This window comes from Scardinius erythrophthalmus (genome assembly GCF_964197995.2).
Source record: "Scardinius erythrophthalmus genome assembly, chromosome: 20".
Classification (NCBI taxonomy): domain Eukaryota; kingdom Metazoa; phylum Chordata; class Actinopteri; order Cypriniformes; family Leuciscidae; genus Scardinius; species Scardinius erythrophthalmus.
The window spans coordinates 5,186,899-5,212,458 of record NC_138240.1 but is presented as its reverse complement, the minus strand read 5'-3'; the positions used below and the strand labels follow the sequence as shown (position 1 = coordinate 5,212,458).

General features: G+C 37.1%; 1 protein-coding gene across 1 annotated transcript in view; it reads right to left on the bottom strand.

Moving 5' to 3' along the window:
* srpk3 (SRSF protein kinase 3) overlaps positions 1–25,560 on the bottom strand; it is a 29,365-nt gene that overhangs the window by 3,601 nt on the left and 204 nt on the right. The window contains exons 2-13 of the mRNA XM_081348403.1: positions 25,097–25,208; positions 23,594–23,985; positions 19,873–19,981; positions 19,585–19,672; positions 19,410–19,497; positions 18,567–18,673; positions 17,273–17,438; positions 14,030–14,055; positions 10,571–10,769; positions 3,148–3,372; positions 772–869; positions 582–689 (exon numbers count right to left, since the gene is read on the bottom strand). Coding sequence (XP_081204529.1) covers positions 582–689; positions 772–869; positions 3,148–3,372; positions 10,571–10,769; positions 14,030–14,055; positions 17,273–17,438; positions 18,567–18,673; positions 19,410–19,497; positions 19,585–19,672; positions 19,873–19,981; positions 23,594–23,985; positions 25,097–25,208 — 1,718 coding nt within the window. The remainder of the gene's footprint in view (positions 1–581; positions 690–771; positions 870–3,147; positions 3,373–10,570; positions 10,770–14,029; positions 14,056–17,272; positions 17,439–18,566; positions 18,674–19,409; positions 19,498–19,584; positions 19,673–19,872; positions 19,982–23,593; positions 23,986–25,096; positions 25,209–25,560) is intronic.

Sequence of the window (25,560 nt, the reverse complement as noted above, 5' to 3'; positions counted from 1 at the left end):
AAATATAAAACTAGTCAACTATCATGACTCATCACTTCTCAGACTGTTTTCTGTGTGACTGTGGAAAAGTGGATGTTGGATCAATGCTGATTAGCATCAGTGTTATACAAAACATGCTTATAACATAGCTAATAACAAAATAACTGACATATCATTTTGTCCTTACTGATTTAACTATTGGATGAGAACTCAACTTATTTAGCTAGATAATAACATCATCAGTTAATGAACCAAAAAGAATCAACACTGATTTCAGCTGAATAATGACTGCTTATTATTGTCTTTTTAGAGCTGCTTTACAGCAGAATTGAATTCAGTTTGCATCATTGAATCATTATTTTCCTGTTTATAACTGTAAATCTGTATTTTATAAAAAGCGCTATATAAATAAAGGTGACTTTGGTGAGGACATTGGTGGGAAAAGATTGTGAAGGGGATGATCTTTATGAGACATTTCTTTTGTTAATTTGATGGTGGATTGCTTCAGTTAATGTTTAATTCAAGTAATGAAAAGGTTTATTTGATGGTTGATTAGTTTTGGTGAACAATAATAACCCTGATAGCACTGAACGAGTTCGTACCATACACGCAGTGCTCCATATGTCAGCAGGGGGCCCGTATTCGGCTCCGATCAGCACCTCCAGAGCTCGGTACTGGCGCGTCTGGATGTCCTCGGTAAAGTGCTTGTGCTGATATGGAGGAGAGGACATCAGTAAACATCACATATCACCTGATGTGATCCACTTTTTGAATGGAATCAACAGTACTCACCACCCAGCATGCATTGCCTAGGTCTGCAATCTTGATGTGTATTTTATCTGCGTTCTGAGGATCCAGAGGATTCACTAAGAAATCAGCAGCGGAGTATGCTGGTGGAAAAAAAAAAACAGATAATTTTATCACTGCTGTGAAAACTCCAGCAACATAATTACAGCCAAACAGGAGATATCTGATATTTAATTAAAGATCAAAGGCCTTTAGTGTGCAACAGTCGGGTTCCAGAAGTAAAAATCCCATTTGCTTTCTTCATAGGGGAGCTGATACGATAACTTAAGCCTTTAAAGACAGACCTACTGTGAGCTACAAGGTTGTTAAATCAATACTATATGCTTTTGGTTAAACCATCAGTCACATTAATTCAACTTCATTTTTCATGTATCATGTTCAACAGTAGGAATCCTGATGAAAAGTTACACTACCCTAGCCTAGAAATCTAGACGCACCCTAGCGGCAGCAAAATGTATTTCGCAGCCAGGTACGTCTAGCAACTCTCAATAAACCTTCTCGCTGCAAAAACCCAGATTGGGTCAGGCCAATCACGTTGTGTATAGAGTAGGCGGGGGCGGGCTTAACATACACGACAGAGTTGCGACGGTTACCTGGCTGCTGCTACTTGAAAACAAAGAATGGCGGCTGCTGATGGAGAACAACGGTCTTTCGAATCGGCTTTGGCCGCGACTCTGGAGGACTTGGAGTTAATTTTTTCTTTGAGAAAAGAGCAAAGAACGGCACTTAAGTCATTCTTAAAAAAAGGAAGATGTGTTCGTCGTTTTGCCGGCCAGATATGGCAAAAGTTGAATCTATCAACTAAGCTCCGCTGTTGGGAAAACGCTCTGGTTGGTTGAAGCGCTGTCCTATTGCGTGCAGAGGGAATTTGAAAGACAGCCGTTTATCCCGCCCCTCGGATTGAGCCGTGACTATGGTGAGTTTCCAGACCTAACATCTTGATGTAGGTCTGGCTTGCCAGGCTAACACTACCCAAAATATTGCAAAGAAATCTCCACCAATCAGAGAATGTACACAAGCAAACAGCACCAAAAGAACACTTGAGCGGCCGTCCACTCCCAAGAAGCACTGCGAATGATGTGTTCCTACGCTCTCAAACGAGTTAAATATTTGTGTGCATAATATGCATATTTTGAAATGACCATAAAAACATTGTTTCTATGTACATAATAAACCTCTTTAAATCAAATGTTTTATGTATTTGCAATGCTTTATGGGATTGTAATTCTATCCCTCATTAAAGCCAAGTTCACGTCTTGTACCTTTAGTCGGATTTTTGCTTCAAATCGAAGTTCGTAATTGTTGTGATTTTCACCTCATATCTGGAGGGTGTGTTTCATGGCTTATAACTCAAATTAAGAATGAGAAATTCCTATGTGAAAAATACTTATAGAAGTATTTGATTTGAAAAAAAGAAATCTAGACAACAGCTGATTCATTCAGGAATTAGGAAAATGCCTCTGTGTATGAATGGGCCATTGAATCGTTGATTCACCCGATTGATTCAATCAAAACGCGGATTCATTCAGTAGGTTTTACAAAGGTTCGCAGATACTTAAGTATTTTGACAGCATAGCGAGACCGACTCGATTTCATCATTTGCAATGCTTCATGGGAGTGGGTGGAGCTTACGAGCTCTTTTGGCACATTTTGCTTATCGCAACTCTGATTGGTGGAATCTTCTGTACAGCATTATGGGTAAAGTAGTTTTTCCACCACAAATTCCACTTAAACACAATTATTTAAAAAAATAAGCTGAAATAATGTGATCTGATGACTTTGTAAGAAATGACAGACTGCCTCAACCTTATCAGATTCCACTCCAATGATAAGCTAATTTCCCAAAATGGCTTAATTATCATAGAAAAGAACAAAGTCGACAGTTTTGTTATTTCTGCACCACATAGGGTGATCACATGCTGAGCATATGGTCATCAATTGTAGAATGGGAGCAGGTGAGGGACTCTGAGAACCATCTCAAACAATGGGGTGTCTCAACTTCATTAACATACAGACCACAGCTGCTACAAAAAGACAAGAGTAGCTTTATTTACATTGTAGGTTGTACATTTTACTGTATAAAAGGTTTGAGTTTAGGATGTCTGGAATCAAACCCAAGGTGCTTAATGTACTTTGTCACTGCTACGCTGCAATAAACTTCTTCATCGAGATCTTCACCGTCCTCATAACTTTTTCTTACAGCTTTAACAGAAGCAAACAGCAGTTAACAACCTCATAGCTCACAGTAGAGCTGTCTTTAAAGGCCTATAAGTTATTGTTTAAAATTAATTTTCCAATAGAGAAAATGAACTGTTGCGCTTTATTGGTATTTTTCCTATGAGCTCAAAGCAGAGTACGTACAGTTGGGAGAGAGCAGAGAGCGCTCAGTGGAGTATCCGGACAGTGTGGACAGAGCCGACTCGGAGGTAGCTGACAGGATGGAGCTGGACATCCCGGACAGGCCCGATCCAGGGCTGGAGAAGCGCAGGGGTCCGAAGCCGTTACAACCCTCCTCCAGCCACGACGAGCCCGATTCAGGACTGTGTTTAGTCAGAGCTCCTACGAAGGAGTGCCCGTTACCGTTCACTGTGAGACACATCAAGAGGAAAAAGTGTCAAGTCAAGTCAAATATATTTGTATAGTGATTTTTACAATACACTTTTTTTCAGTGACACTTAATTTAGGGTCCAGTTCTCACTATTAACTAGTTGCTTATTAGCGTGCATATTACTAGGATATTGGCTGTTTATTAGTACTTATAAAGAACATATTAATGCCTTATTCTGCATGACCATTTTCCACATTCTTAATCCTACCCAATATCTAAACTTAACAACTAGCTTGCTAACTATTAAAAAGAAGTGATTAGTAGTTTATTGAGGAAAAAGTCGTAGTTAATACAATAGTTAATTAAAGGGGCTATATGTAGTTTTCAGTGGCCTCTAGCTATGATGTTTCAGATTGCAACCAATACGTTTACTAGCGAGTGCTCGTGCTTGAACTCATGAGTGAGCACTCTGGGTACTGGCCAGACTGAGACACAACACACCGGAGAAAGCATCACACAACATGCTGGAAACTCAGGTAAACTCCCACTGCAACGTTACAATAATAGGATACTTTTATCAGTCCAATAGGATGAAAGCCAACTCGGGTCTGTTTTTATACCCAAAACAAAGCGGAGGTTTCTCCATGATTCAAAAGCCCTGCCGATGTTGATCTGTGTTTTCGTCCGAAGTTGATCCGATTCACGTTTGGCCTGACGAGCTTCAGCAGATAAAACTTTTTTTTGTTTTTTTATCATTATGTGGAGTTTGTGTTGGAGTCTGTGTTGTGCTGGGAGCAGGCCGTTTCTTAGTGTTAGCAGACTCCATGTCATTCGTTGCAGTGTCGTCGCTGTTGAGTGCCAAGTCAGTAGACGAGGCGAGAGGCTCGGGAGCGCGCATGCAGGTCTCAGTCACGTCACTGGATTTTGCGGTAAATCCGACCCGGAGCCTTCACATAGAAATAGGAATACTTGCTTTCAGAGGTAATAGCAAAACCCGCCAAGTGGATAATTTTAATGTGAGATTACAACCCCTTCACACACAGGCAATAAAAAAAGGATTCATTTTAGTAGAAAAACTACTCATAGCCCCTTTAATAGTGAGAATTGGACCCTTATCTAAAGTGTGACCATTTTTTCAAAGCAGCATTACAGGAAGCCATGCTGTCATGTCTATAATTGCTTTAACAGAGCAGTTTTAGGGTTGGGGCAATAATACAACGATGATATAAACGATCCTGTAGATTTAGATCTAGCTATTTTGTATTTGTTATTTTGTGTAGCAGATATAGCCACATGCCTGAGTTAGGGCTGGGCGATATGGCTGAAAACTGTATCACGATATAAGTGTTTTATATCGGCCGATATCGATAATTATTGAATTTTTTTATAACATATTTAAAATAAGGACCAGTTCAGGAGATAAATATATTACATTTAAAGATTTTTTATTTTAAACTTAACCTACCTCTGATTATAATCCCATCAGTTATAAAGGCAGAAATGTCAACACGACCATGGAAAACTCAAAAGTCTAAAATCACAATGAACACTTAATTATCTCTTAACATTAAGGTGCAAAATTAAAGAATACGTAATAAATGCTTTATAAAGGGGTGGGCGATATGGCAAAAATATAATATTACAACTTTCTATAAATTCTATAAATCTATTTCTTTCTATTTTCTATAAATTATACATTGATACTTATTAAAGCTATTAATAAAGTTATTAGTCAAGAGCAGTGAGTGATTTTCTCTTTACATTTTGTTGTTTTATTAACATTAAAGGGATAGTTCTCCTAAAAATTCTAATTTTCATAATTTACTCTCTCACGTTGTTTTAAACTCGAATAAGTTTCTTTCTTCTGTTGAAAATAAAAGTTATTTGGAAGAATGACCAACAGTTGATGTACCCCAGTGACTTCCATAGTATATTTTTCTCCTATGGAAGTCAATGGGGACCAGCTACTGTTTGGATACCCACATTCTTCAAAATATTAATATTAGAAAATATTAGAAGGCAATTAATACAGGTTTGGAACAACAGTAGAGTGCGTAAATAATGAGATAATTTTTATTTTTTGGGTGAACTATCCCTTTAGGGACAAGCGGCAATGTGTTTACTATTACTACTGTCTCTTTAAGAGCTGCGCGCGACGCGTCTATTATACACGCATTTGTCAAGCAGATTTTCTCTCAATTTTCTCAAGTTTGCTTTCACTTTAGACATATCCGACTAGTTTATGTAAACCTTGTGTGTATATAACAGTATGAGCAAAATAAGACTCGAAAGATTACTTAGTATTCAGGCGCTGGTAGACAGGCTTTTAGTGCATGTGAGCTTCACATGTACACGCTGAGAAACACGCTAGAACAGCGCATCAGCACGCGAATAACAGAGAAACTGACGACTGTCTTGCATAATCTGCAGATGACATTGGTCTGACTACGGTCAGACTTCAAGTCAGGCGAGCTGACTTTTCCTGTTTTATCTAGTTACTAGAGAGTGAGTGCCTTTGTTCATGCAATCAAACCTGCTTGCTGGTTTCTTCCGACGAAAAAAAAAAAAAAAATTATCGAACGTTTTATCGAACGCATTTTTTATTGATATTGATTACGTGTCTATCGCGATACATATCGTTATCGTTTTATCGCCCAGCCCTAGCCTGAGTGTTCAAATGTAACTAAAGGCTGGAATACACTACCCCACTTTTACCAGATTTTTGTCCCAATTTACAGTCGATGCTAGATGCGTAAGTCAGAACCAATCTGCAGATTTTGGGCGGTCGTATTGGACAGATTTCACTAAAAATCGTGGTGTTGTATGATTGTTTAAGAATTGAGAAGTTAGAAAATGCCGAGCAGTCTGGTTGAGGAACGACCACTCCCCGAGAAGACAAAGGACCTTTCTCGAAATTAACATTTGACTCTCTCTTGAGAAACTAGCATCCCCGAGTCAATCACCTCCCCCATGTTGTCTCTCTCTCACGCTGAGATCACCAGATATTCACCCAAAAATCTATATGGTTGAATGTGAATAATTATCATACAGTATTATACATGTTTGGTATCATTTGAAATGTCTCAGTGCGACTGGTACAAATGTCTCATTCCCAAAGAAGTAAACCAAAAGGTAATAAAGTTCTTAAGAGTTTAGAGATAACTTGCACACAGAGGAGGGTGTGTCTTCCAGGCAAATGGCCTCCTGCTCTCAAAGGTGTAAACTCTGAATGCAAATTCCCATTGTTAGCCAATGTTTCAATGTGAAAGAAGTTTCTGTCTATATAAAGAAATGCAACAAGAGGCTCAGGGCGGTTTGTAGCTCAAATTAGCCTGTGATGCAGAGTGTAGGCAAGACACTCAGCATCATGTATTTTGTTTGCATCTTTTCTCTTTATTCCAGAGAATTTTGATGTTTTGCATTTATTATCAAGTCAAGTCAAGTGTATTTGTATAGCACTTTTCACAATACAGATTGTATCAAAGCAGCTTCACAGTATTAAATTAAAATAATACAACAAGCCAAGGTTTGTTTCTAATGGAATTTATTGATTGATAAAATTAAAATTAAATATCCCCAAAATATCCCCAACTGAGCAAGCCAAAGGCAACAGTGGCAAGGAACCGAAAAACTCCCATCAGGTGACCTAAATTATCCTACATTTATTATCCTTGAACTGATTATGAAATTGGCATGATACATTTACCTGACAAAATAAATTGTAAACATTTGATTTTATTCTGACTGACTGTTTTCCCAAGTAGATTAAACTGATTTGTATGTTACCGCAAGTCTGCGTCAGATTAGTGACGACTAATATTTGGCACTAATTCAAGTGTACTCTGTTTGCAAAGACAATAAGTGAATTTCCATTTAGAACAGCAAAAATGCTGCTTGACCAACCTAAATCTGGGTGTGTTTTACCTCTGTTTTAATTTAATGTTACTTTAGATAAGTGTACGTGGGAAACCACGGCATGGCCAATCCAAAGCTATTATAAGAGAAGTAATGTTGGTCTGCTTATATCTGTAGTAGTGGCCATACATCCACTGAAGTAAACGTTACTTTAAATTCAAGTGTATGCAAAACCACGGGGGCTATACCAAAGTATCTTTGATTGTGTAAGCGTGAATGCGACCATCTTAGGTATATAGCCAATTACCTCTGTTTAGTGACCAAAGCTGGCGAGCTTGTGATTGTGAGACCCGTGTTAAACAAGGCGTGAGGACCTCAAAGCGACATAGCTTCCTAATATGAACGGGTAAAATATAAGTAAAGAGTTAAAAAGAATAATCAAATGTGCTACTAAACTATTATATAAATGAACATTAACCAGTTGGCATTCTACCAGCTGCATCCCAATTCAGAGGCGGCATCCTTCGAAGGCCGAATGCTTCACAGCGGTGCGACAAAGACTGTCCCAATTCAAAGGCTCCTTTGAATGCGGCCAACAAATGAGTCCTTCTTTTTCAGCCTCTCCCAAGGATCTTTGCGCTCCAGTGACAATTAAATTATTTTTGAGAGAGGGAAAATGCTGGGACCAATCCTCCACAGGCTAGACCATCCCATTTAACAATGCTCAGTCTGACGTTCGCGGGCACGAGAGGTCATATCTTCCACCTCTAAGTAATTTAATCAGGGAGCTGCTAGAAAGTCACTTCATAATGCTTTAATTAATCTAGAACAGGGAACGACAACTGGCGGCCCGCGGGCCAAAACTGGCCCGCCAGTAATATTTTCTGGCCCGCCGAATTATTTTGGAAGTCCTAAATGCTGCACAAATTCTTCCACTACTTGAGAAAAGCCGTAGTCGCGCGGCGATGCGGCGCCCGCCGCATACTGTGTGAAACGCCCATAGGGAATATGCAGCGCGGGATTACATTTTAAAGTATAACTGTGCGTTCACACGCGCGTCAATAGCGTGTCAAATTCGCGCCTGCCGCGTCTAGTTATACGCTTGACCACTTTGTGTCCATTCGCGCGTCAAAAGACGGTAGCGGTCGGAACTCTGGTGTACTTTGGACGGAGCGGGCAGTCTGACTGACAATAGCCCACTCCCGACATCTTTTGACAGCGTATCCGCACTTCATTCTGACCACCTGTACACCTAGTTCTGAGGAGCTGTTTGGAAACCATTGTCAGTCAACAACATTCTTTTTTTGCAAGGATGTTTGAAATAGTTCGGCAGAAAATAGCCTACTTCATTTGTCAGTAGGGCAATATGATTTTCGTTTATGTTGCTTAGAAATTTGAGTGTTAGGCTTTGTCCTATTTAATTTATGTTACTTATTGTATAGCATTTATAATTATTATAGGCTACTTAATCTCCTTCTTTCCGTTAAAGACAATTGAATGTGAGATTATGGAAACGAGATCTAAATTTTGCGGACCCGTCAGGTCGGGAAATAAAGCGGGTGAACACAGAGTGTATTTTAAGCAGTTGCTGAATAGAACCTTGTGGGAGCGGGACGGGGAAAAAAAAACAGTCCCGCGCAGACCTCCTTAAACCTTAGGTGTGTATGTGTGTGTCCCGAATAAATAATAATAAAAAAAAAGGAATAAAGTTCAAAAGCCGGACTGTAAGCAAATGAGGCATGATTGCTATTCACACCTTTATTAAAATGGCTGTAATCTGTTACCACAATAGTACTTGGTCTGTTTAAAATGATTTCCTTGATATATGCCTATAGTGTTAAATTAAAAATTAAAAATCAAAATTAGTCTAATCCAGTCATTTTTATTTTTTATTTTTGATCTGAGCACAATCAGAAAATCAGAAAAACCCGTCATTATTCGTTTTTTTCATTTTAGTTCAGGAAATAAATAATGGAAAAACAAGTCGTTTTTCATCTTTTTATTTTTGGTTTTAATAAAAAAACAAACAAAAAAACGATTGAACGAATGATCCACGGACGGTGACGGACCCATCATATTATAGGCCTATATAAGAGTATTTCATTTGTATCCATAGTGTAGCTGGCCCGCCATCTACTGGCTAAAAAAAATATTGGCCCGCGGCCAAAGTTACTTGACGACCCCTGATCTAGAAGATGCTTTCATTAAAAAAGGGTCCATGTTTCAAATATAGTTTGACGCAGGACATGTTCTTGTGTTCAAAAACAGTCAGATGCAACAGAATAAAATAATTTTTTTGAGATGCTGTATGCATCCATGTAGCACAAATCTACATAGACCAACGCATATGTAAAACCTGAAGATCATTCACCTCTTCATTAACCTTAAGAACAAAAACAATGAGCTGTAAAGTGCAAAATGTCTGCAAGTATGGTTATATTTTACCCTCATCCCAAACATCAAGTTTAGAAAATCTGAATCAATGAAAAATCCCATGAATTTTCTAGTAATTGGTGACTACTGGATAAGGATTTGAAAAAATATTTTATTGAGATATAGAGATTGTATTAACAAAAACCGTCTCTAATTAATATTTTATTTTTGCTGAGCAAATCACTAAAATTAAATAACTAAACTAAATAGTTTCTGAACAAGCAACATGTAAATAAGTCCTATTTTTCCAATTGATATTTTACTGGAGATAAATGAGCAATCTGAGGACAGATTATATATGCATGTGATTTATGTAAAAAAGGGGAAGCTGCGTCAAAGCTTGATTCTCTTAAAAAATCATCTTGATGTAGATGTCATCTTGCATTGACAAATGGTTCATTAAGTCAGTGAATTAATTAGATTTCCATTTGATGGCCATTAATGCTGGATAACACTGTTTACAGAAATGCAAACACGTTTCGTCACTCGAGTAAAAGATTTGTTGTTAGCTTTGAGACATTGGAGTGATTTTTTTCTTTTATTTTTTACCCAGGAACAACAGGAGACGTGCATAATGGATGTGTCATTTTTTTCTGGCTTGAAATAGTTGAAAATAAATTTGATTAATTTTACACATTAATCTTGTAAATGTTTACCACACAAACTTTTTCTCCGCATAATCTTTCAATCACTCACAGAACGTTCCCACAAAGTATTTTACATTTCATTTATGAAATAATAATAATAATAATATATTAAAAATGACTATTTTTAGTCCCTCAGCTCAAAAAGCCCTCATGCAAAAATTGTTGATTCACATGATTGAAGATGTTCAAAAGAATCATTAAAACATAATGGTTCAAAAGGATAATTCATTTGCAGAGCAAACATCACTAAAGTTAAATTCTCCATTTGTTCATGCTAAATACACACATAAATGTATCTCACTTTGTGCGTGTCTGTCATCGTCCTCTCCGTCCTCACTGAGCCTCCAGAGCGCTCGTGTGTTTCCAGAAGCCTCCTGCGGCAAAACCCCATCCAGCTCCTCCATCCTCTGCAGGTCCAAAAGCCTCTCGTCCAACAGACGCTGCTGCCGTTTGGCTTTCCTCTTCAACTTCTTCTTCTTATTCTTTGATAATTTACCCGTCTAGACACAGACAAACACACACAGGCAAAAAAAAAAGTGTTTTAAAGTGCTGAATAATAATAATAAAAAAAAAGCATGAAACATGAAACTAAATAAAAAAATAAATTCTAACACAAGCATGATATCTGATGTTAGCTGATCAACCTGTGCAATTATGTTTGTTATGTTTGCAAGAACAAACTAACCTCACACACTTATTTTGGTTAATATGTTCTCATACGATCAGGATGTGACAACCAGAAGGTTGCTGGTTCAAAATCGACAAAAAAAAAAAAAAGTGTCCTTGACCTAAATACTTAAACTCAAGTTACTCCAGGGGGATTGTCCTTGAAATAAGTCTCTTCATGGGTCGCCAACATTAGGCACAGGTGCCAGAAATGGAATGCAGAAGGGGTTATTTTACTTAGTTACAGAAGCCAAACCTTCTGCGTTATTCGTAATTTTCACAACATGATGTCCAGGGTTCACTTAATTTCGCATGCACTCTAAGCTTACGCTGACGCAGCATAAAGTGAATTCCGCAACGGGGGATATCTGACACGACTGCGCCATTTCCAGCTCTGGGACTATTTTGGGATGGCAGGACTGTTGCCATGTCTGTTGTCTGGTTGAGCCGTGACACGTCTGCTCTACTAAGCCCAGTCTAACTGAACTGACCTGATGAACCTCCGTGTCTGGCGCTGTCTGTAAAACTACTGCTGCTACTTATAAATCACACTTCCTGCTGTTGGTGCAGATATATATATATTTATCAGATGTACTCAACTGTATTTCAGACCTTACACTCTGGTTACTGTATATCAAATGAATTGGGTCAATGTAATCTAAAGGGGTCAGTGAGGTGCAGTATGTCTGATGTGGATATGTCTGTCTGAATACAATCGTTCTAAAGTTATAAACCTTTTAAATCAATTATGATATTAATTAGCCATTATTACAACATCTCAAAACATTTACAGGTGAAAAGATTTAAAAGAAGGTGATGCACAGATGGAATCACAAGGACTAAGTAAATCAAAATATGCCATAATAAAGAAAATATAAAGCAGTTTAGCTAACCTAAAACATTAAGTTGAGACATCCAGAAAAAAATCCTGGATGGATAATTGCTCTTTTTAAACTTAATTAATTCAAGTAAGAAATCTGCAGTCTAACAATCAGAAAAAAAAGCATAATAATAATGAATGAATAATGAATGCATAAAAATAATTATTTCCTTTTCTGTCATATCATTATGAATATTATTATTCATAATAATTATAATAAAAATACATTGAGGCATGAAGAAAAAAAGTACTATTTGGATAATTACTCTTTTTAAACTTTTTAAAGAAACATTCATCCAAGTACAAAATCTGTAGCCTAACATTTCAAACAGACCAAAACAAAGATAAAAATGCATAATAATTAATTTGATTATTTTTTATTTTATTTTACATTACATTTTATCCTATCATTAATATATTATTAATATTATTATTACTACATTTATAATAAAACTAGAAATAAAATAATTAAAAGCCAATTTGGCATATTGGGCACTAACATACAACATAAAACTCAATATCCAGGTCAATCTCTTCCACGAATATAACCAGGGCTGCCAACTCTCGACTCTGACATTCAGCGCGAGCCTGACTAGACACTGTTCTCACGCTCTCACACATGCAAATTCTCACGCAGTGAAAAAACATCGCGGCGCAAAGACGACACGGACAACGTGCAGACAGACAAGACAGAGCAGGTTACTTTTCATGATAAAGCCTCAGCTTTCAAATTTATTCAATGTTTTATTACGAAATTCAAACAATAAATACCGTTTTGGCACTCTTAAAATAGCGTGACATATCGCTGTAGCCTCAGATCAAGCCAAACGGGAGTGCACGTGAACCAATCATCTCTTCCTCTTTACTACAAGTTACAGTACAAAATAAATATGAATGAACATCAGAGGTATGTTGAAAGAACCAATACTTACGGAAATGTCTCATGTAATCGCAATCAGTGTTTCAACAGCGGAAAAAAGCTTGTAAATAAATGTCACATAACATTAAACTAAAGTCAGTAAGAAAATTCATATTAATAATATTATATATTAATTATAATTGTACTTGAATACCATTATTAACAAGTTATTATCTTAACTTTATTATTATAAAAACATTCTTAAATGCAACTTTATACAAAACAATTGTTAATTAACCTTTAATAATAATGTACCAGCTGATAGGGTTCCCTGTGTAGTTTACAACATTAGTTGAGAAAGATTTTTTTCCTTGAGAAAAATTATATCCATGTATATACCCAAATTAATCGCTAATTGAATCACAAGCTCATGAATCGAATCGCGAAATTTGTGTCAACACCACTCCCCCAATTCTCCCTCCTAGCTTAACTCAAAAGTTGGCAGCCCTGATATCACACCCTTCCAAGCGGATAATTTTGAGATATCTTTTTTTCTTTTCAATATTTCTTTCCTCATCTCAGTGGCAGAGAGAGTCTTGCTTTTTGCCATTCATCTCATTTATATTCAGAAGAGAGGAAAATGTGACAGTAATTCGTGAAATCACTCTCAGCCATGCAGAGGTGGTGGCTGAAATAAGAAAAGCAGGATACAGGGAGCGGGAACGCACCGGATCTCTGTCTGACTGTCATGACGTGAGAAAAGATAATGCTCCTTTCTGAGAACAGCTTACCGCACTGCTCTTTTCTCACTTTTAAAATAGTCACTTTTAACTTTTCTTCTAAAGAAGAAAAGAAGAAAATGAACCGAAATGCAGAGTGATCAGATGAAGGAACACAGCTAGCTGGTTTAATGATCCAGCATGCAAACACCTCTGAAAGGTCTAATAATGTTAGTGAGGAGTTAACGGTGCGAAATCAAACACATCTGTGGGGCGACACAGAGCATCAAGACCAAATCCACTGACTGGGTGAACACAAAAGAAATGTTTTCTTCATGCACTGAGCATTTAAACATAGACTCTATGTGTTTACATGTTTAAAAAAACGTGCTTAAGATCAGTTATCGTCCAAAATGAAAGCATATTTTGAGCGTAGCTTGCATTCTCTTTGCCCAGATCAGTGGATCTGACCCTGGACATGGAGATGTGCCTCTTTCCCAGTGGTTCATGCCCGTGTATCTACAGAGGCAGGGGTGGGTTAGGGTTACAGCAGGCAGATTATAACAGTCATGTGTCTTTTTCACCAGGACAAACTACATCCTCTCTGTATTTCAGCAGGCACAACTCTGAACGTACCTGTTTTTCCCTTGGGGCCGTGCTAACTGCCGTCAGAACAGAAGAGCAAAGAGGGAAGAGGGAAGGGACAGAAAACCACAATGATAATAATTATAATAATTTGAAATAAAAAGAAAACAGAGAAAGAAAAGATAGGACACCAGTTAGAAACCAAACAGACGACAGAGAATAAATGAGAAATGATTGGCATATTCACCACAGAAGGAGAGGAGAAATGACGACCAGCATGCAGATCAATTTCATTGGCACATTTCTAGTCGATTCAAAGTTAAAAACACAACCAAGTGACTTTCTTGCTTGCTTTCTTACCTTTGTAACTTTACTTTGTAAAAATTATTTGGAAAATAACCCCTAATCTATGACCTGGACTCAATTGTTGAGAAGGAAAGAACTATGAGCTTGAGCTAAAATTCACAGGAAGGCAAATCTGTGCAAAAAGGATTGGATAGGGCTGCAAAAACAAATCAATAAAATCAGTAATGAAACTAAAAACAAACTTCATTATCTACAAGTTGGGTTTTGTTTTAAATTTGAAAAATTGAAGTACAAATGATCATTAGGTCGAGATCATCACATTGTGTTGTTATAGTTTATGCCAGGGATACTCAAATTAGATATTGCTCAGGGGACACTTTTAGAAATGCTGGATGACCAGGGGTCAGTGAATAAATAACCTGGCAATTTCCATTTGGTATAGACAGAAGTATAAACCACAGAGCTGTGTTACACCAGCCTCGTATTTATAATCAAAACAGTCATAAATGCTGGTCTTTGAAAGGCATTTACAGCACAATATCCAGTGTCAAAGAATTAAAACCTGTAAATCTTATTTATGCATGAATACATTAAAGTTGTGATGAAATGAAAAGAAGCACTGTGTATTGTGTCGTACATGATAGTGAAACGGATTATTGAATAGGGACTTGGTGTGTTGGTTTGCGTTAGATGTGGCCATTGTACTCCAAAATGTATGCAAGCTTGCACTCGATTGTAAGAAATTGGCGGGTTTTGTGCAGACTGAAAGACTGAAGAAGTCTGCCATACATCACCAAAGAGAAGTCTGTCATTTTCCCAAGAAGATCGAGTTATGGCATTTTTATTAAAAATTACAAAGTTAAAAATATTTAGAAAAATTTAAATAAAAAATATCAAACATATGCATGGATGAATTGTTCACAATATGATCAGTAACATGAATTAAAATTTTGATTGTGAATTTTATGCTGACTTAATAAAATTCCTAAATTAACTTTGGAGCTGTTTACTTAACTTGTGAATACTTCACATGTAAAATTCACATTTAAATTTCTGAAAGATTTCATCGGATTCAGCAGTTTAGAAATACAATAAGATGAAGAAAAATTCAATCTGGTCAGTCACACTAAACTAAAAATGAAGAATTCATTGAAATTTCAAAACTGATTAGGCTACAAAATAACTGCATTTTGAATGCATGTTTTACACCACATCTGCACTGCAAGCAACAAGAAGGAAGACCGTGATCACTGCATTACAATGATCTGTGGTCATACTGGAAGTCAGTAGTGTAGTGAGACAAAGCTAAAAGAGCGTTTACAGTGTAGACATTTTGATTATAGTGGCCCATAGGTTGAACTTTGAGTATCCCTGGTTTGCAGCATTGTACGCTGTTCGTCATATTATTTGAATATTGTAGGGTTGTCAAACGTAACAATATTACCGGTACCCGTCGGTACTAAAAAAAAAAAAGTAAAAAAAAAAAACGGAATATATTTGGTACCTGCTGATAGACGCTGCTTTCAAACGCTCGTTTCATGCTTGTTTGAGTGCTCTCTGAGCGCCAAAGGTCTATAGTGTGTTTTTACAAGGTTGAGCATTGTAGCCAATATATCTACATTATCGAAATATCGCAAATGTATATATCGCGATATGCATATCGCAACAGCTTGCAATTACTGGGGTCATACACAAAAGACAAATAGAAAATCACTCACTGCTCTTGGCTGAATAACTTTTGTAGTTTTCATAAGAATCAGTATATATTAAATTAATTCAGTGAAAACTAAGCAGAGTTTTATTTTTACATTTGATTATTCAGTTTCTATTGTTAAATAATCCTAATGTAAGCCTACCTGAAACCCTGTGGTTTACACTGATGTTCAAATAACACTTCTTCTCCTACAGTGAAAGTTGTAGTAGGGATGTTTTATTGTCACAAAAAAACCCACGTATGTAGGTTATATCATTTTAAATAAATTTCTAAGATAATTCAAGTTTATTTTACACACTTTAAGCATTATCGTATCGCATATCGCATATCGCATTATATAATGAGTTATTGCATTTTTCTTCAATATCGTGCAGCCTTAGTAGCCAATCCCTGTAAAGCACGTGAACACAATGACCTATCAGAGGTGCTAGTCAGAAAGTTAGTCAGAATCGGCTTAACGCCGCTGAGGTACAAGGTTTTCATTATAACCTTTTATTATAAGCAACAAAGTGTAAACAAGATGTAAACGTGTAAATAAGAGCTTCATCGTATGACAGCTTTAGTGGTTAAAATGGGAGGCTCTTCTCTTGCTTTTGGGTTTAATACCCATTCAAAATTTGAATACAATTTTAGTTTTTCATGCCTCTAAGTACACTGTAACATTTCTGGATTGACAACCGTATTTAAATATGCGATTGAATCAGAAACTGTGATGACTGACAGTGATAACGAGACCAAAAGGGACAAAATTATTTCATTCAAAAACTACAACCTCGACAGTTTGCACTGATACCGAAAATTGGTATCGAGAACAGCCAAATTTTACTGGTATTGGTACCAACTACTGATATGTTGGTACCATGACAACCCTAGAATATAATGTAAAATGTTTCTTTATATATATGAAGAGTTCAGATGCAAAAGCCTCTAAGTGCCATCTGAAATTTTCTTCTAGAATGATCATTTTTTTATAAAGCTTGTATATTTAAGTTAAGTAATTTCACTTAAATGACAATTAATAGGTAATTTGCATTGCCATTTAAGTGAAATTATTGAACTTAAATATACGAGCTTGATAAAAATGATCATTCTAGAAGAAATTTTCAGATGGCACTTAGAGGCTTTTGCATCTGAACTCTTCATATATTGTCTATTATATAGTAAATGCATTTATTATGCAAGCATTAAATAAGTCTGAGGGGAGTGTTACACAAATCTCACGTGATACTAAGGTGAGTCTCAGGTGAGTTACACTTGAAAACAAAGAACTGTACCAGAAGAGCCGGAGGGGGGTGGAGCTCCAGCCTTCTGCCATATCGTGGCCTCTGCCGCCAACCGTCTCACGTACACCTCATTCACGTCCAGCAAGATGTTCTCAGGCTTTATGTCTGTATGGATGATCTTGCATTTTGTGTGCAAGTAATCCAAGCCCTCAAGAACCTGGAGGAGAGAAATAAGACGTGTCTGAATTAGGGATGTCAATTGACATAAATTCCCATAATCAATAGTTGTTTAAATTAACGATCAATTATTGACCTTAACCAATTAAATCTTACTTAACAACCATTTAACCAACACAAAATAGGTGTAAGCTTAATAAGATTGGCTTTACAGTGAATATAGGGAATATGACCTACACTTAACATATGCTTTTAAATTCGCTGGCATATTAAAAGTGCTCTATGTTGATAGCGTGAAAAAATAACTGCTTCACATGAAAACTATACCAAGTATTTGTATGAAAAATAGCCGCCAACGAATGCGTAAACAGTATAACATTAGTAAACCATATTAGCTTGCATATCTTTATTTAGAGCTGGTGGTCTCGAATGAGTCCAATCACAACATAAGTTGACACACACTGCTTGGTTAAAGCAATAGGACTTCCAAGATTTGTGTCACAATCATGACGCAGTGTTTTCCAATGTCATTTGAAAGTTCAACCAATGGAAACTGGATCTCGGGTGTGGTGGGTGGGTATTTTGGGTAGGGAAGATGTGTAGAAACCAATCGGACACTGTTTTACAGCTGGAGCGAGCTTGGATTGGTGAGATTGCTCAGATTGACAGGTCTTGATTTACCATGTGCCATAGAGTAGGAGCACACAGCTGAAACAACGCTGGAAGATCGGCACTTCAACCAGTTTCTTATTACTTGTTTATTCTATGTACTTTTATTGCGGCGTTTACACAAGTAGTAGCTCTTATGTTCTGTAAAATCACTTGCTTGGAGGGTTTTTTTGACCCTTGGTTAATATTGTTTTGAAATAAATGGCTAGCCTACCTAATCCACTGCATTGCATGAAGGCATTAATACATTTAGAATACATAAAGATGGCGTGCTCGCTTCTTTTTTCCTTATTTATCAGCTGCAAGTGTTTTGACCATGAGAAGCATGAACGCTTAATTGACCATCGATATATCGGTTAAATTATTATCAACAGTTAATCGACCATCAATTCATCGTTAGCATTCCCAGGGGTTTGATGGAGCTGCAATGTGTATACCGTATGCTGGTAAAAACAAGTTGTTTCTTTTAGACATTATTATGAACGGAAAACCGACCCACCTGTCGAAGAATGCTTTTCACACAGATCAGAGGCAGACCCATGTAGTTCGATTTGATGATCCATTTCAACAGCTGGTGACCGAGCACCTCTAGTACCATACACACATCTGAGAGGACAAGGAGTCAAGGAAAGAGTCTGTGATTATTAAAACACAAGAAACTTGCTATTTAAATATGGAGTCAATGAGAGTGAATGAGGGGCACAGTTTTGTCTGCTACAGATACTCAAGTGAGCTCAAATTCGTCAAATACAACACAGAAACTAGCAAATTAAATGTTTGGTTTAACTTTTATGGTTTAAAATTATGACAGAAAAATATTATAATTATTAATAATATTTATAACAACAAAATAATGGGGGGGGGGCTATATATAACATTTTTTCACACAAAAAAAATAAGTTTTCTGTTGTGTAGGAATTGTTATATTTTCATTTGATTACATTTGAAAAGGGTTAAATTATTAAGGTTTTATTAAATAAATTGATCAGACATTTGAGATGATTTAAATTTAATTAACCCATTAAAACAGAATCCAGAAAAATGTAACAGAAAACACAGAATCTTGTTGGGGAAAATGAAATGGAATTTGTGAAAAAAATGAAATTGATTTTATTGGGCCCTAGAAAAAAAAAATAGGCCAAGGAAATTTAAATTGAAGGAATATAAAATAGTGTAGGCTTGAAAGTCAAGAGGGAGTGAATTATTATATTATGAGAAAAGATCATAAAAACAAACATCGAGTCAGGATTGATTTCATGCTGACTTTAAACTTCAGATATGACTTCTACAACTAACAGAGGAGCATCAGCATGTTGATCACGTGACAGGCAGTAAAGGATACGAACACCATTGACACCAGAGATTTTGAAGTCATCGATGAGCTGTACTACCCTCTCTCGTTTGGTGTCAGTGGGGTCGCTGTCTCGCACCTGAGGAAAAACTCTGTCAGAATATATATTCATCTTTGTTTTTAAATTCAATTAAAAATGGTTAATGTATTCAGTTCTCAGACTTACACATTTCAGTAGTTTAATCTCATCGAGTGCAGTCTCAGTGTAGTGCTGGGCACTTTTAACCACTTTCAGTGCCACAAACCGTTTCCGTCTACAGACAAATGTCACATATTGTTGAATTCACATAGTCAAACAGCATGTGCGGCTGGCTATCCATACATGACTATCTGTCTGACTATCCATAATCTGACATCGGCTTACATCTCAATATTTAGAGATTGCGCACCTAGTTCCAGCAGTTTAATCTCAGGGATTAGGATTCGTGTAGATCCCAGCATGTAAAATACTCACTGTAGATCCCAGCACAACCATACAGTGGAGAAATGACCCCATCCCAGTTTCCTGACCACGTGATATCTGCCATTAAATAAGTCTCCAATCTTCACTGGATAATATCCTCCTGAAAAAAAAATTGTTACATAGCATTCATTCAACCAGTCCATTATCATTCATTACTGCTGTAATAATAACGCGTATAGCATCTATTTTACAACAGCTTTGAATGTAATTCATTCAATCAGAAATGGAAACATTTGTTTTGTAATATGTGACTCTGGATCACAAAACCAGTCATAAGTCGCACGGGTATATTTGTGGCAATAGCAATTGACATTTGTGGCAATTGATATTTGTGGCAATTGACCCATTGTATGGGTCAAAATTATCGATTTTTCTTTTATGCCAAAAATCATTAGGCTATTAAGTAAAGATCATGTTCCATGAAGATATTTTGTAAATTTCCTACCGTATATATATATAAAAAAAAATGTTTTTTTGAGTGAATGCAGCACAGTCGCGAAGATAGTTTCCAGATTTTCAAATAGTTGTATCTCAGACAAATATTGTCCTATCCTAACAAACCATACATCAATGGAAAGCTTATTTATTCAGCTTTCAGATGCTGTATAAATCTCAATTTAAAATTGACCCATGTGACTGGTTTTGTGGTCCAGGGTCACATATTAGTTGTTACTGTTATAAGACTTTTGTTTCATAAAGTGAAGCTGTTTTGCACCAGAGATATTATTGATAAGTAAAACTTAGGGTTGTCAGGGTAAGGGTGTAACATGACGATATTTCTCGTTGAGGTGAAAGCGGTCTCGCGATATCAGCATGAAGGAGTTGAGTTTGCGGCAAAACCTTTTACAGTGCTTATTCTGTCTCATACTCAAAGTAGAACTGAAGTGACATTCGTTACAAGATACTAGGGCTGTCGCAATTTCTCGATTAAATTTGAGTTCTCGATTTTAAAAAAATCCTCGATTGCAATTGCAATTTACTCATTTCATTTAACCAGCAAAATATCAGAAGTGGCGCATTCCACGGACGAGAATCAATGGACTGCTAAACTGAGTAAACCCGGCCCGATCTGCCGGCGATTTGATTTCGCCCTGCAGCTCAGGCTGGAAACCTGTATATTCTTCATACCCTGCTTCCGTTACAAATCTGCGGGGACCAATCACAAACTGGCTTATCCACCTGGTGCGCTATCGGCGGGTTTAATCCAATCCAATTCCTTTTAACCTCTCGACGATGCTCAATGGCTTCTTTAGTTTAGCAAACAAATCGCTCGAGTGGGTGTAAATACCACTAACTTTCACGTTTTTTTTTGCACAACCTGCAAAAATCACTCGATGCCATTGCTGCTTCTGCAAACCGCTGATCAATGCTACAAACCAACACGTTTGGTTACACGTTTCCTGCCTGGAGTTTTCGCTGCAAAGTACGTCACCCGGATCGTTGGTCTGATTGGTTGAAGGACTATCCAATTGCGTACAGAGTCATTTGAACTATGCCGGTTGATCACGCCTCTTGTGCAGTAGAAAATACAGAGCAGACTCCCCAGACTAGTGTTCAATCTTAAAAGACTGAGCTTGGTCTGGTGATAGCCAGACTAAATGGACCGCATTATTAGACCATTTTCTAAGGCTGCAGCCGCTGCACGATATGTTAAAACCATTTCATAGTGTAATTGTGAAATCACAAAGGCTACGATTTGTTGTCGAGTTGAAATACGAGTGATTTGTTGTCTTTTGTGATTTCAAATTAAAAGTTTAAACCCTAGCTCTGAGTTTGTATGTTTTGATGTCCACATGTTCTTGTTCAAGAAATTAAGTTGACACTAGCATTTCTATCGCAAAAAAATGCCAAATGTTAAAGATAAAGTTGATATTGGAATAAACGGTTGTAAAGTGTAACAACAACAATCACCAGACCGTTGGCGCCAGTGGCGTAACTTTGGTTTAAAAAGTGGGTGGGACAGGAGTGGGGGTGGGTGGGGTTGCTAATATAATGCTAAATCAGATATATGTACAATATATGTATACAATAACAAATATTCAGAGAAAAATAAAATTACGATGTGCAGAAATCAATTTCAATATTACATTTTGGGTTAAATTTGTTGTTTAATGAGATATACTAATATGGTTAGCGCTGAGAATTTTCATGCATAGACCCGCAAATTTTGCTTGTGTACTTTAATGGTCTATTGGTAACTTTTGCCAAGCGTGTCAGAGGTTCTGGGTTCTAATCCGCACTTGTATAGGTTTTTTTTTTTCATCAAAACCGAATATGTTCATCAGTGAGGCGTTGACATCAATATCTTCAGGTAATTAATTAACCTAACTAATTTGATAAGTTGTTGTTGGAGAAAACAAAATTTTCACTGTGTTGGTTGATGCTAACGTAGCATTTTTACTACCGTGAGTTAATGCAGTCTTCACATGCTATCGGAATTATCGTAAATACTAGTTTCCTAGTTAACAAATTCATAAACAAAACCATTACATGAACTCACTCTCAAGTCAAACTTTGAATGCAATGAGCTCATAATCACGAGTTCAGAAGTGGGAAGTAGGAAATTTACAATAGCGCGTGAAGACAGCATAACACTTGAGCCATTGGCTGCATCGAAATTCCGTACCGTGCCATTTATGTAAAACAAATAGTAACTTTAACATTGTGAGATGTCCCGAAACCCTAGTATGAAACTACTACGGGTAAATATTACAGTATACAAACATCACAGACAATGGCAGACAGCGACCAAGCACCTCTGGCTTAATAACACTTCTATAAATTACTTACAGTTTCTTTACAGTTATTGAGGCTGGAGGTTGTAAGGACGGTTTTGGGAGGTAGAGGATTTATTTTGTCTAATGTGTAATATTTCTAAATAAATGAAAAAAAAAATACTGAAATTGAGAGGTTTGGATTTATTTTTTTCACTGAAATAAATGTTTTTGTTATTACACAGAGAGTTAAGTACAGAAAAAAGGTACCGTAGGGTACCGGTACCGAATTCCAGGTTAAAATGTGAACGGTACCCAACCCTAGTTAAATGTAATAAATCTGAAATTAAATAAATATAAATATTAGACAAAAAACTTAAAACGAAAATATGAAATGTTGCCTTAGCAACTAACTGAAATTAATTATTAACTGGAAATAAATCAAAATTAAACTGCAATAAAAAAAAAATTAAAATCAATTTTTACACATGGCCCCTTTAAGAGTAATATAAAAAAAATAGAAATGACAAAAGCACATAACAAAAATACAAAAAAAATTAACTAAAATTAAAACTAAATCAAAATTTTAATGAAAACTATAATAGCATAGACTGTAAAAAATAGTATAATAGTATATAAATAATACTAAAATAACACTTTTCTGCACTGACACCAGTTTTTTTTTTTTTAGGAATATCATGTTTTGGTTTGCGTCAATGTCCCAAATAAAAAAAGTGCTTTTCATTTGAAAAGTACTCAAATCACTGGATTATTAAAAACAGGTATTATCATAGGGATTAATATTTTAATATTTTTTCTTTTTCCCTAGTGTGAGTGATGAGATGCATATTTCTGAGACTTATATCATGTTGTTAGATGTTGGTGATATCGCCCATCTCTTTAGGTTGACCAACTTTATATATAGGATCAATAAGTATCTTTAAAACTGCTTATACAGAAAATATCAATTAAAAACTGATTTCTGACGATAATCCTACCTTTACAGTAATCTGACGGATTCTCCTGCTCCTCGTCATCTGAGCCGAGTAATTCAGCTGGGGGCGGGGAAAAGTCTGGAGGGGGAGGGCTCAGAGCTTGTGGCGGGGTCAGCTGATTGGACGGGTCCTGTGGAGTGGGAGGAGTCGTGGAGAGAACTGAAGGTAGGCCCAGTGAAGGTGTAATGAGAGAGGAAGGTGTGTCTGGAGACGAGAGGGCGCTGGGTGAGGAAACCACTGTGATGGGAATGGAGTGAGGGAGGGGGGCTGGAGGCTGGAGGTCTGGGGGGCTCTGGGAAAGGTTTAACGGAGGCGTCGGGGGCGACTCTGGAGGGGTGGCGGATCTGTGGATGGTGAGGATGTGGCACAGTTCATCGGAGGAGGGGATCTGGGGTCTGAAGAGCAATAAAAAAAGAGAAGAAGAGGTGTTTTAACACAACATCGGGTGGTTGGCATCCTGTGTGAAAGTACATTCTTCTACATTACGTAACTTCTTTGTCGTCAATGCCAGACACAGCCATGTTTAAAGGCGCAGAATGTTACTATTTATAATCAAGCATCACTGGTGACTACTTCATAAATAATACATCAACAGCTACTACTTTTCATAAGCAATCTCTAGCGGTGACTTTCATATCTAGGGCTTATGATCTCACTCGAAACACATATTCTTCGACCATCTGTGCGCTTCAAAAGATCAATGCACCATCTTAATATCAAGCCACACTGTGTCTCAGTCTATCTAGCTTTTATTAAAAAGCCAACAAGTACTTCTAAAGGGGTTAGCAACAGTGGTCAAACCAATTTTTTCCATCTAAAGAGCAACGTGGCCATTATAATGGGAGACATGAACATTATACACAATGACATAGGATCAATAGAACAGTACATCATTGTTTGATATTAATGATATTTCATTAAAACATTAAAAGCAAGCCATTTTCTGTCTGTGTTACTGGCATAAACAGTAATGAAAGCTGATGGTGTAAATACGATACTAAGAGCACGTGATTATTTATGTAGGAGAAGCACATACACATCTGCTCTACATATCTTCTCGCTATTCCGGCCTACTTTTCCGAAAATCTGTATTGCAGCACTGCCATGAACCCTTTTCACAGACTACGATTGTGTTTGGCTGAAAGAAGAAAGTCATATTACACCTAGGATGGCTTGAGGGTGAGTCCTTTTGGGGTGAACTAGTTTGTAATTTTACTTATTTGACCGTTTTAGTTTTTACTGAAGTACTAGATTAACAAATGTGTGAAAATGATATCTGTACATGATCTGTGGTTTTGTTCCATGATGTGTATTGTTCAGAATTTTTTTTTTTTTTTCAGGGATATGTTAAAATAGGTTCCACGTGCATGGACTGGGAAGGGAGGGCCATGAGTCAATATGCTTATCTGGAGAAGTGACTCCCATGGCTACCCTCCTATATATTTTTAGCAGCATCTCACAGAGCAGAAACCCAGATCTGGATTCTGCCCAGTTAGACACACTCACCCCAGCTCCAAACTAGAGATCTCCACTGCTGCTGCTTTGCGGTGCTTCTTGTTTTTCTTCTTCTGCTTTTTGCCGTGGCTGTTCTGGGGAAGGCTGTTATCACTGCTCAATACTGCCATGCATCAGAGAGAATATCATATAACAGAATACATATTAGACACGCTGTTATAGGCACCCCCACCCCCAATTCACTATGTATGAGTAACAAATGGAGGGCAATCCAGCAACATGCATGATCAGATCGAGGATATTACATCGTCAACAGGCTATATGACTTTACTAATCCCATGCATTTATCCATAATCCACCGAAAAATCCATACGAAAAGAAGAATCTGTGAAAATCCAAACATTAGATCCTCTAAACGTGCTCGCGCTTAGCCTTAACGCTAACACGGGCTCTAGTCATCAAAACAAGCGTCATTTTAACCCTCCGGCAAGCAGACACTGTTGAATTTATACTTA